Source organism: Canis lupus, chromosome 24, assembly GCF_048164855.1.
Source record: "Canis lupus baileyi chromosome 24, mCanLup2.hap1, whole genome shotgun sequence".
NCBI lineage: Eukaryota > Metazoa > Chordata > Mammalia > Carnivora > Canidae > Canis > Canis lupus.
In genome coordinates, this window is record NC_132861.1 from 25936250 (window position 1) to 25949874 (window position 13625).

At 36.5% G+C, this 13625-nt stretch overlaps 1 protein-coding gene across 11 annotated transcripts in view; it reads left to right on the forward strand.

Annotated features, from left to right (window-relative positions):
* Positions 1-13625, forward strand: part of LOC140615899 (uncharacterized) — a 309775-nt gene that overhangs the window by 65887 nt on the left and 230263 nt on the right. For all 11 annotated transcript variants that reach the window (XM_072795998.1, XM_072795999.1, XM_072796000.1 and 8 more), the window contains exon 5: positions 8018-8106. In XM_072795998.1, the coding sequence (XP_072652099.1) occupies positions 8018-8106 (89 nt within the window). The remainder of the gene's footprint in view (positions 1-8017; positions 8107-13625) is intronic.

A 13625-nucleotide genomic window follows, 5' to 3' on the forward strand; every position in this document is an offset into this window, starting at 1 on the left:
CTATACATGCAATGAAAAGACATCTTTGAGCAGTAAGATTTATTGTTAGGTTAAGGGCAACTTTTACAGTTGAGGTGGGCAATCACATTTGTTTCTCGATTCTTCATCTTGAATATCAGATATTTGAAAGAACGTTTGGGTCGGGTGGTCAACAAGTGCATATACTCCCTTTTTCTTCTTTAAGTCAGGTGGTAAGAAGAGAGTTTTCTCTGCAGAAATAAGATGGCAGGGGTTGTCAGCAAATCTGTCCTGCCACTTGATTTTGTAAAGTTGTATCGAGACACAGCCACACACACTTTTTTATGTGCTGTCTATGGGTATCATCTATACTGTCTGGCCCTGTATGGAAAAGCCACAGATCCTTTGTGGAGCTCTAACATTAAATCATAACCTATTCAAGTTGGCAAAGCCAGCCAAAAGGCAGGGACCCACATAGAGGAGGAGAAGGCAAAGGTGTTGAGGATCCACAGAACGGCTATTCAGTTCTTAATCAGTTGATAAGTAATCACACAGTTTTCTCAATTTGTGCAATTTTCAGTCTTGTTACATTGTTTATAAATATACATTTTTGAAGTAAATCCACATGTCCTCATTGATATATCAAAATTCAGAACTGTTTTTTTTTTTTTTTTAATTTTGGATTGTTTTTCAAGTAATAGTAACTCAAAGGGCACCTGGGTGGTTCAGTGGGTTAAACATCTGCCTTCTGTTCAGGTCATGATTTCAGGGTTCTGTGATCCAGCCCCGTGTTGGGCTCTCTGCTGAGCAGGGAGTCTGCTTCTCCTTCTCCTTCTGTGCTTGTGTGTGCTCTCTCTCTCTTTTGCTCTCAAATAAAATCTAAGAAAAAAAGTAATAGTGACTCTTGCCCCTATTCTCAATTCTTTTACAGTTTTTAAGATTAAATGTTATTCTGTAAGCAACACAGCTTTTTATAATACAAATTACACTCTAATTTATCTGTTTTATATGTGTCTTTTAGCATATGATTGAAATTTGTTGTATGTAAGTTAACCCAATTGCAGGGATTAGTTTTAATGAAATTATCTCTTAAAGCCTTAACTACTTCATAATGGAATATTGGGTAGCATTAATACTGTAGTTTATTTGGTTACCCAGTCAGATTTTATTAAAAAAAGAAAGACTTAGTCTTTGGACTTTCTTAAAACACAGACAGCACCTCTGCATTTAATGTATTTTATTTCTGACTCATCAGGATAAATTGTATTGAGATGCTCATTGAGATGTGTGATAAATATCAAAATTAAGAACTGTGCTTAACATTTGAGAAGTTATCCGAACGTGTTATTTGCATTTGAGAATCTCCAGGAAGGCTAACTTGGAAGATTTATTATTTTTTAAATTAATGAGGTTGGTATAATAGAGACAAGGTGTCAAATCAAGCCTTCCAATATTTGTTGGGTAATAAAAGGACATGTGACCTTTTTAGCATTAAATACAACTCTTAGTGGTCTGAAAAAGTTAGGTGTCTCTGCAAACATGTTATAATCAGATTAATTTAGGCACTGTGGAAAAGAGTAAACTTCTGCCTATAATACAAGCTTAAATATATAGAGTTAAATCAGAAATAGAGAATGCATCTGGCTGTGCACAGTTGAGTAAATTCTACCATTCGATCAAAAAGCAATAATAAAAACAAATTGCTTTATGGAGTGTTATGTGTGCCAGGCACTGTTCTCTGTGCTTCCCAGGCATTATGTCACTTATTCTTCATAGCAGCCTTCTTATGTCTGTTTTGCTGACGAAGAAACGGAGCTTTAAGTCACTTCTCAAGGACACAAACAGGATGTGATGGTGTTTGACTGAGCCAGGTAATCTGTGTGATCCTGAAGTCTGGCTTTAACCTCTGCAGTGTAGCACTGCTCTAGAGAGGTGTGATCTACGTTATAGGTTATGGAGAAAGATTTAAGTAGATCCTCTCTTCTTGTCTGTTTTGTGGCCTGTAACTCTGGTTGAAAACACCATTCTTTCCAGAGAGTCTGGGTTGCTCAGTTGGTTAGGCATCTGAGTTTGGCTCAGGTCATGATCTCAGGGTTCTAGGATGGAGCCCTGCCTATCAAGCTCCACCTGGAGCCCTGAGCTCTGTGGGGGAGTCTGCTTCTAGCTCTCCCTCTGCCTCCCTCCCGGCTTGTGCTCTCTCTCTCTCTCATAAATAAATAAGTAAAACCTCTATATAATAAATATAAATATATAAAAAAATGTTCTTTCCTATCCTGTTATTTCCTGCATGCTTCAACCCTGCATCCCTTACATTTGCATACTTATGTGCGTTTTTGAGAAGATCCTTTTAAGTGAAATTAAAAATCATTTCTTCAAAGCATTATAGTTATCTTTCTCTTATTTATCCTTTCCCTAGATTCTTAAATATGATGTTGTAAATCTCACCTATCACCCATGCCTCAAAAGGTGCTTTCTCATTAAAAAAAGAAAAACAGAGAAATTCCACTGTTCTTCCAGACAGCTGTATTATGTTGAGATGACTTAGATCTGGAAGGTGTTCATTCTACTGGACATTTTTGGAAACAAATATTTTAGCTTGATTTATGGTGCTGAAATAATTATTGTTATTTTACGGATTCCACATACTTCCATTGGAAGAACATTTGGAAAGCATCTTCCAATTGTCTAGGCACTATTCCCTGTCCTGAATTATTTCAATTTAATTAAATCATGTGGTATTTTCTGTCAATAAATAATGCTTGTAAACAGACTTGAAGGTGAAAAGTACAATTTAGCAGGACTTGTTACTGATATGAGGCCATCAGCCCGGATATGTCACGTAATCTACAAGCACATTCTTTGTACACTTTTATGTAGAGCCAATCATTATGGTATCTAGACACAATCTGGATCGCACCCTCTCTCTTCATGATCCTGTGAAATTTTAGGACTTTTGGGGAAGAACCCATGTTTTTCATGCTGACTTCTTTTCTCCTTCTCCCAGCTCCTAGATTTGTCTGCTGGATGAGCAGACAATTATTATGCAGCATCTAGAAGTTGAAGAGTGTAGTCACATTACCTGTTCAATGTATATGTGACTAAAATTTCCACTTCTGCTTTTGGAAGGATAAGGAGGAAAGGAGGGGAGGTTTTGGGCAAGCAGTTAAGAGATTCTGCAAAGCCTGCTTAATTATTTCAATAATCAATGAATTATAATTGACTAATTAATAGTCTACCTCATTCCAGAGAAGATTTGAGTGATGTATGTGTATATATAAAATAAGATTAAAAGTATGCATGAATAGAAAGACCAGAGGAAATATAATGTGAAGGTCAAAGCTGGGGAGAATTAGAATAGAACCATTCACACCCATGTGAGTAAAGCCAAGTTCAATTTGGCTCTGAACGTCCTGTGACTAACATGGAAAGGGAAACATAATTGATAAAGTCTAAATTTAATTCACTGAAAAGAAACTATGCCAATATTGCAGTGACTTCCTCCCTCCCCCATTATTTAAAGCATAAAAAATCACATGGGGCAGAGCTTTCCTAAGTCCCATCTTGATGTGTTGTTCATTTTTAGGGAAGTGAATTGGTTTTTTTTCCTGCTATAGATCATAACTAAATGTATTATTTCATTACCTCAAATGTCACCTAGAAGAAAAAAATTTCTCTCACAATGTCAATTTTTTTAAACTTTTTTTTTTTTTTTTTAAACAGTGTATTCAATTTAAGCCTGGGCTATAATTAGCTCACTTGACACAATCTGGCTTGTTCATTCGGAGTTCAGTTATAAGAACCTACTCTAGTTGCTGTATAGAATAATCTAGAAATACTCATATCTTTCTCTGTATTTCCTCCTGCATATTCCTGTTTCTTTTTAAATCTTTTTTTTTTAAACATTTTTATTTATTTATGATAGTCACAGAGAGAGAGAGAGGCAGAGACATAGGCAGAGGGAGAAGCAGGCTCCATGCACCGAGAGCCCGACGTGGGATTTGATCCCGGGTCTCCAGGATCGCGCCCTGGGCCAAAGGCAGGCGCCAAACCGCTGCGCCACCCAGGGATCCCCAATATTCCTGTTTCTAGTCTTTAGTCAGTCTGCCTCAAATATGCCTGGTAGAAATTGCAAAGGGTATGATATTTTACCCTGCTCACAAGCTAACAAGTTAATGGCCACAGTTTTAAGACTATAGCAAACAGCGGTAGACAAAGCATTAGCATTGGCCTTGGGCCCTGAGCTCCACTTCCTGCAGGGGCACAAAAAGACTACGTGATACCTGCAGGCTTGATGGGTTGTCTTGCAAGAGGGGATCCCTGGGACGTCTGGGTGGCTCGGTGGTTGAATATCTGTCTTTGGCTTAGGGCGTGATCCTGGGGTTCTGGGATCCAGTCCTGCATCAGGCTCCCCATCGGGAGCGTGCTTCTCCTTCTGCCGATCTTTCTGCTTCTCTGTGTGTCTCATGAATAAATCAAATCTTTAAAAAAAGAGAGGATCCCTGACCTTTAGGAACCTGAATATTTTGTTTTTTTAAAATGGGCAACAAGAATGCCTGCTTCTTCTTTGCCCTGGAGAAAGACGTTATCTCTATCTTCCAAGGTGGTTGGCCATAGAAACATCCTTGAAAAGATAGTTTGGGGCAATGACAGTGCATCTACTTATAAGAAACTCAGAAACGTGACGGATCCAGGAAGAATGGTTTCTCATTACTACCTTCACTCTTTTATATCTTTTAAAATACACTCCATTTCTGAAAATCAACATTTTAATCTTGGTTCCTACATTTCAGTGAAATGTTCTCTCTCTCAGAACTCTCTGGGAACTTCCATTATAATTATGATCCCTACCAGGATTTTTAAATTAATCTTCTCAAACAATCTTCTCTGTTTCTAGTGTTTTCATATAAGTCAACAGTTTTTTCTAAGGTCTTTGAGGGCAGAAATTATTGGGGCTTATTTTTTACCCACTATAGTACTCAATATTATAGATAGGTTTAGATAATATATAGGAATATGAGAAAAGGCCACAATTAGAAAGGTTGTCTATGGTAACAAAATGATAAATAATTGTCCATAATTTCCCATCTGTCATTTTTTAGTGACCAAAGAAACAGAATTCCTAACTAAGAGTCTGAAAGTTTTTATGACTTCATAACTGTAGCATGTCAGGATTCTACAGCCAGCTCTTGGCTTGATTTTACTGGAGTTTAATCTTGGTGTGTTAGTGAATTGTGTTGATTTATCTCTGATTCAACACAAGGGATGGTAGAGACTCTTAGGCAAGTCCGGCTCTGTTTTTATCCAAAAGCTTCTTGAATAAATAGAACCATGCAATGTGCAAAAGACAGGTGGCAGAGATAGAAAGGAAAATTCTGACATAGCATAATCTATATAGATACTAATTAATGAGGAACAAGTCCATATTTATTGAAAACTAACTAGATATCTGCCCTGAGCTTGGCAGCCTGACTTCTGGCACAGAAGCAGAGAATGAGACCAGCGTGTATATTTGAAATAATTTGGCAACCTAAGTGAATAGTTTTCTTTTTTCTGCATAACTCTCTCTCCAAAAAAAAAAAAAAAAAAAAAAGAAAAGAAAAGAAAAGAAAAAAGAAAAAACAAACACCAACAAAGTATGTTTTAAAAATGGATATTAAAGGAACACCTGGGTGGCTCAGTTGGTTAAGCCTCTGCCTTCAGCTCAGGTCATGATTTTATGATTGCTGGGTCTTGGGATCAAGTCCTATGTTGGGCTCCCTGCTCCAAGGGGAGCCTGCTTCTCCCTCTCCCTCTGCCTGCCGCTCATGCTCTGCCAAATGAATAAATAAAAATTAAAAAAAATGGAAATAAAAGGCTCTTCTACAGAACACGTAGATGTGTGAGAAGGATTATAGTCCAGTGGAAAGCATAGGCTTTGAAGCTGTGAATAAGGACTCTACGATTTAGTCAATAAGTGAGTCAGGTTAAATTACATGTGTTTGTGGAATTATCTTATCAGTAAATGTGGAAAATAAAACCCACTTCTTGGCATATTTGAGCATTAAATGAGATAATGTATGTCAATTGTGTGGGGTCTGGCACATACATTTGGGCCGGGGAATGATAATTTTCATGATTACTAAATAATTGACTCATAACAATGATTCAAGGCTGGAAAAGTGGGGAGATGATTAAGGAAGAATTAAAAAGTCCAGGAAAAGGATGGGAGGGGACAAATGGGTAGAACACGGTATCTTTAGGGCACTGAAATATTCTGCATGGTAAATTTGGTGGATATATGAAATCACACTTTTATTCAAAGCCATCGAATGCACAACACCAAGCGTGAATCCTAATGTAAACTATGTACTTTATGGGTGTGAATCCTTACGTAAACTCTGAGGATCATGATGTGTCAGTGTGGGTTCATTAGTTGTAAGAAATGCGGCAGGGTGGGGGGGGGTTATGTTGATAATGGGGCCTGCATGTGTGGGGTCAGAGGGTAGATTGGAGATCTCTATCTTCCGTTCAGTTTTGCTGTGAACTAAAACTGCTCTAAAAACAGACTTGAAAATACAACTATCTCTTAGAGGCATCCCCACGCAGGAAATTACCCAAGGGACCTGTGAAGGTTTTAACTGTGAGCGAAGGCACCCACCAGATCTCAGGAATGGAGGGAATGAAGATGACTGCTTTTTGGTGGGTTGTCCTGATTAGTGATTGGTTGAATTGAGAATTTCAATCTCCAGAGTCATGGGGGGAAAAAAAACACGTAAATTTTGTCACCTTATCAATCTTTGTAAATTTCCCATGCTAAAATAGACAGCTTACAGAATTACCTGTGATGTACTTTGTCTGGAGTTCCAACTTGGCTTTCTGTATTTTTCGCTTGCTTTTTAGATATTCCCATTATAAAGTATAAAACAGAAATTATAATGTAGGGAGTAATAGTTTCTTTGTCAGATTGAAATAAAGTAATTGGTAGCTTTCCAAGATAGTCTGAAGGGGGTAAGTTACATTTATGTGATCTAAATCCATTGGTTAAAAGCACAGGGATTAACATCTGCTAAAAGAATTGTGCTTGGCACGCAGGTGTTTCAATATTTGCATTTAGTATGTGTTTCAGAAACAGCCTCTGAGAAAAACATTTATGTAACAATCTGGTGGTTTTATTGTTTAAATCTGTCAGGACAGTCATTTTGTTACTCAGACTTTGTGACCCTCTTGCAAGCTGTAAACTATTTAACGAAGTGAATATATTGAGAAAGATGACAGACTTTCAAACTTTGGGGGGAAAGAGTATTATATGAGAAGAATCAGCTTTCCCCCTTGAGACTGTGCCTAATATGTGAACAGCAAAAACAATTACATTGGTGATTTCAGGAAGTCCAATAAATTCCATTGCACAGTCCTACTTTTGAAATATTACATCACTCAGCAAAAGCTTAGGCTCATATATTAGCTGAAATGAACTAATCATGAATTAATTACCATTAGTTCAGTTTTGTGAATGGAGTGCAGAGGTAAGGCTCTGGTTTTGCCTGTGGCCAGCGCCTCCAGGTTTAACGACGCCTGCACTTTGGTCTCCCGGTGCCCAAATGTGGGGGGCACTCTGGAGCTACTCATTTCAGCAGTCCTGCGGATCACCTCTCGTTGCGGTGATTGACTTAATCATTCTGTAATCCACATTGTTAAAATAAGTTGTGCTCTGGTCGTTTGTTTTGTAGGTAAAGTGGGGGAAATAAATGCAGTGTTTCTCTAGAGATTTGTGGCTTAAAATCAGAAAGAATATAGAGGAATCAATTGGTTTCACACACTGCCAGATTATACCTCAAGCAAATTAAAACTGGGTAAAAATGGAATTGCCAGTGATTTCAGCTTTATAACATCCACACATGGCTATGATAGCACATGATGGCTCACTTTGGCTTAACTACTTTTTAAGTGCCTTAAATGTCTTTAGGGTACATGAGTATCCAGTGGGACACAATGTCTTGTGTATAAATAGCAACTAGTTTTGACTGTTAATATCTGCCCTGTGGCTTGTTCTCACAGAATTTCTTTGCTTTTTAACTTCTAGATGGGTTATTCAGGGTTATTTCAGGCCACTTTGGAAATTCACCCAGGATGTTTCAGTTGGTGCAGATTTCAGATACATCATTGCTTCAGGTAATTGTCTCCAAGACCCACTGGGTAGGGTGGGGGTGTGTATGCCGAATTGTATTTGGAGTTTTGTTTGATAGCTTCTGAAATAGCCGGCACTTCTCCAAGGCTAGAACTTCCATCTACTGTATTTTCTTTACTTAATAATACATTTCTCAAATGCTGTAGCCAGTCCCACAAATTCTACCTTATTAATATCTCTCTTTTGATAGTCTCCAGATATGGGATTGCACAGACTAGCAAAATCTCCAGAAATTTTTTTGGGGAAACTGTATCGATGGTCAAGGTTTGATTTTGTTAATTATGGACATGAAACAAATACTTTTATCATTTAATAAATGAGAGTACATTTTAACACCAAAAGTTAAGAAAAGTCTAATGTATGGATGAAGAACAGTGCTTTAAATTTAGTCAATTTAACTAATGCAGAAGTCATGTCATCAACTTATTTTTTCTCATTTGGGTAACAACTTTGCCAAGGATTGCTATCCAGCAGGAGAGATTAGAGAATTATTGACAAATTTCAAAATGGCTTTGGAATGCCTGAGTGGCTCAGTTGGAAGAGCATGAAACCCTTGAGCTGGAAGAGCATGAAACCCTTGAGCTGGAGGTTGTGAGTTTGAGCCCCACATTGGGTGTAGAGATTACTTAAAAAAATGAATAAGTAAAAATGTTTTAAAAAGTTTAAAAAAATAAGATACAAATAACTTTGGCTTGGAATCAGGAAACCTGGGTTAGGGGCATGTTAGCTATTGGATTTTCTCTAAGCTTCTCCAGTGGGACAAGGGATGATAACCCCGGTCTGGCCTTTCTCACAAGGTTATTGTGAAATTCATGTGGAATAATGCATGCAAAAATGTGCACAATGAAAATGAGGTGGTTTTAATGTAAATTTATGCAACATTATGATGAGGTTCTAGAATCCTACAATTGGGCTTAGCCTCAGGAATCATCTGAGAAATCACCTCACAGCCTTTCCATTTTTCAGTGGCAACACAAGTCATCTCTGGTGTCTCATGGGTGAAGTATATAATTTTTAATTGACCTGGTTTAGATACTTTGCTGTAGCATCCACCTATTGGGACTTGTTTCTTGAAGAAAGAAATGCTATTTCTCTTCTGTGATGGCACTTGAGAAAAGTTAAAGGGATTTAATTCCTGAGATTTTTTTTCCAGGCCAATTATCTCTAATTCCTTTCATTTTTTTTTAAAGATTTTATTTATTTATTCATGAGAGCCACAGAGAGAGAGGTAGAGACATAGGCAGAGGAAGAAGCAGGCTCCCTGTGGGGAGCCCGATACAGGACTCGATCCCAGGACCCTGGGATCACACCCTGAGCCAAAGGTAGATGCTCAACCACTGAACCACGCAGGTGCTCCCTTTTCATCATTTCTTGAATGAAAAATTCCAAGTCTCATTGTCATCTTGTCTTGTTTCTCCAGTCTCTCAGTGGAACTAAAGATGGACCACTGTATTGCAGGTGTGCTGTGGTGAGCATAGAGAGATAAGGTATCAGCTCCCTGTTTAGCAAATTGCACTACTAGCAATGCAGCTGAAAGTTTTGAGTGAGATTGTCCCTGAACATCTCTGGGTGCTGTCTTCTCTGCCTCCCCCAGACTCTGCATGTTCCTGCCTTCGCTCTTAGTACATTCTATTTAATTATATAGTTTTTTTTTGAGAATGAAATGTATTTAGCTTATTTTATTTTTATTGAAAAACAATTAATATAGTGTATTATCAGTTTCAGAGGTAGAACTTAGTGACTCATCAGTTGCATATAACATCCAATGCTCATTCCATCATGTGCCCTCCTCACTGCCCATCACGTAGTTACCCCATCTCCTACTCCACCTCCCCTTGAGCACCCCTCAGTTTGTTTCCTATGATTAAAAGTCTTTTATGGTTTGTCTCCCTTTCTGATTTCTTCTAATTTTCCCTCTCTTCCCCTGTGTTCATCTGTTTTGTTTCTTAAATTCCACATATGAATTAAATCTTATGGTATTTCTTTCTCTAAATTATTTTGCCTAGCATAATACCCTCTAGTTCCATCCACGTCATTGCAAACGGCAAGATGAATGGTTAAAGATGTGGTAAATATATAAATGGAATATTACTCAGCCATTTATTATATGGTAATATACCTCTACCCTATAGTTTCCTCTATTACCTCCTTCAGAACAGGATTGTTATCTTTTTCATTTTCGTGCTTTCATTACACACAGCAGATTCTTAATAAATGTTGAACACTGAACATGGGTCTTTTTCTTGGCAGCCACATGATTCTGTTTATAAATATTAAACTGACAGCCCAAATCTTCACATCTTTTTTTTTTTTTTTTTTTTAATTGGGGCTACTGATAAGTCATGGATTTCTTACCTTTAACTGTTTACTTTTTCTGGTGTCAAAAGGAAAACTTTATAAAAAATTAATTTTAGGGGCTCCTGGTTGGTTGGGCACCTGCCTTTGGCCCAGGTCATGATCCCAAGGTCCTAGGATCTCTGAGCCCTGCATGGGGCTCCCTGCTCAGCAGGGAGCCTGCTTCTTCTTCTCCCTCTGCCTGCCACTCCCCCTGCTTGTGCACTCTCTCTGTCAAATAAAGAAATAAAATCTTTTTTTAAATTATTTTTTTAATTTTAATTTTTTATTTTTTTAAGAAATAAAATCTTTTAAAAAGTTAATTTTATCTTAAAAAATGTTAATTTGGCCCTGTACTCAGTGGGTCTGGTAATTGAGTGCAAGTCTGACTACTAATTTTTTAAATGATTTTAAATCCAGGTAATATATGTATAAAGAATTCGGTTCAAAGGGCACAAAATGTGTATGTAGCATAAAGGAAGTCTCTTTTCTGTTTGTCATAGAGCCAGTCATTTCTCTTCTCTGGATGAAATTGTTACCTATTTTCTTGTGCATTCCTTAGAAATAGTTTGCATATACACACAAATATACATTTTAAAATATATGTACATTATTTTACATTGCATTTTTATTTTTTGTCCAGTTTCATGGAGAAATTATTCACAAATGTAAGTGTATATATTTAAAGTGTATAATGTGATGACTTGATATACATATACATTATGAAATGATTACTAATATCAAGATAATTAACATATACATTGTTTCCCATAATTAACTCTCCCTTTTGTTGAAAGAAAAAATGAAATCCCATAAAATCTACTCTCAGCAAATTTCATGTACACAATACCATATTATTAACTATAATCACCATGTTGTATACTAGATTCTCTGAACTTACTCATCTTATAATTGGAAGTTTATATCTTTGACCTATGGTTCCTACATTTCCCTCACCACAGTCCCTGGCAACCACAACCCTGTTTCTATGAAATCAGTTTTTCTTTTTTTAAGATTCCACATATAAGTGATACCATACAGCATTTGTCTTTCTCTGTCTAGTTTATTTCACTTAACGTAATGCCTTCTAAGTTTATCCATGTTTTCTCAAATAGCAAGAACTCATTCTTTTTTAATGGTTGAGTAATATTCCATTATGTATTCATTATATATGTATATATACCTATATATGTGTGTGTACATATACATATATATAACATTTTTATCAATTCATTTACTAACACTTAGGTCATTTGCATATTTTTGGCTACTGTGAATATGCTGCAATGAACATGACAGTATATATGTCTCTTCAATATAGTGCTTCTATTTCCTTTGAGCAGGTTTTCAAGAGTGGGATTGCTGAATCATATGGTAATTCTATTTTTAATTTTTGGAGGAAACTCCATAGCATTTTCCATAATGGGAATTTATATTTCAAACAACAGGGTACAGTGGTTCCCTTTTCTCTGCCTCCTTGCTGATATTTGTTATCTCTTATTTTTTGATAATAGTTATTCTAACAGTTGTGATATGATATTGTATTGATGTTTGGTTTTCATTTCCATGATAATTAATAATGGTGAGCATCTTTTTAATGTGCCTCTGGTCATTTTATATGTCTTCCTTGGAAAAATGTCTATTCAGCTGATTTGGTCATTTTTAATTGTATTTTTTTTGTTTTGCTATTTATGTATATAAAATAAATATTTTTACCATTTAATAAGTTGTCTTTTAAATTTATTGATTGTTTCCTTTGCTATAAAGAAGCTTTTTAGTTTGATATAATTCTACCTATTTATTTAGCTTTTGTTGCCTCTGCTTTTGGCATCTTACCTAAGAAATCATTGTGACAACCAACGTCGAGAAATTTTTCTCTGGGGCAGCCCCAGTGGCTCAGCGGTTTAGCGCCGCCTTCAGCCCGGGGCAGGATCCTGGAGATCCAGGATCGAGTCCCACATCGGGTTTCCTGCATGGAGCCTGCCTCTCTCTCTATTGTCTCTCATGAATAAATAAATAAAAATCTTAAAAAAAAAAGAAAATTTTCTCTGTGTTTTCTTCTAGGAGTTTTATAGTTTCAGATCTTACATCTAACTCTCTCTAATCCCTTTTGAGTTATTTTTTGTGAGTTGTATAAGATAAAGTTTCAGTTTCATTCTTTTGTATATGGAATATCCAGTTTTCTCAACATGTTTTATTTTACTTTTATTTCTTTAAAGAAGTTTTTTTTTAAAGATTTTATTTATTTATTCATGAGAGACACAAAAAGAGAGAAGCAGAGATATAGGCAGAGGGAGAAGCAGGCTCCCCGCAGGGAGCCCAATGTGGGACTCCATCCTGGGACTCCAGGATCATGCCCTGAGCTGAAGGCAGATGCTCAACTGCTGAGCTGCTCAGGTGTCTGACTCAATAGCTTTTATTAATGAAACTATTCTTTTCGCATTTTTTGTTCTTGGTGCCCTTTTCAAAGACTAGTTGACTTATATGTGCAGGTTTATTTTGGGGCTTTTTATTCTGTACCATTGGTCTATATGCATGCTTTTATGTCAGTACCATACTGTTCTGATTACCATAGCCTTGTAGTATAGTTTGATATCAGAAAATGTGATACCCCCAGCTTTGTTCTTATTAAAGATTGCTTTGGCTATTTGTGGACTTTTGTGGTTCCATACAAATTTTAGAATAGTTTGTTTGTTTGTTTGTTTTACTTCTGAGAAACATGACATTAGAATTTTGGTAGTGATTGCATTGAATCTATAGATGGCTTTTGGTCATATGGACAGTTTAACAATATTATTCTTTCAATTCATGAGCATGGGATATTTTCCATTTGTTGGTATTCTTCAATTTCTTTTTGTCATTGTCATATAAATATTTTCAGTGAATGGGTTTTTCACCGCTTTGGTCAAATTTATTCCTAAGTATTTTACTGTTCTTATGCTTCTATAAATGGGATTGCCTTGTTAATAATTAATTATTAATAATAATAGTGTGCAGAAACACAGTTGATTTCTACTTGTTGATTTTGTGTCCTGAAACTGTTAAATTGTTAATTATCTGTAACAGTCTTTTTTTTTTTTGGTGGAGTCTTTGGGTTTTATATATATAAGATCACGTCATCTGCAAACAGTTTAACTTCTTTTCCATTTTGAAGTGCCTTCTATTTCTT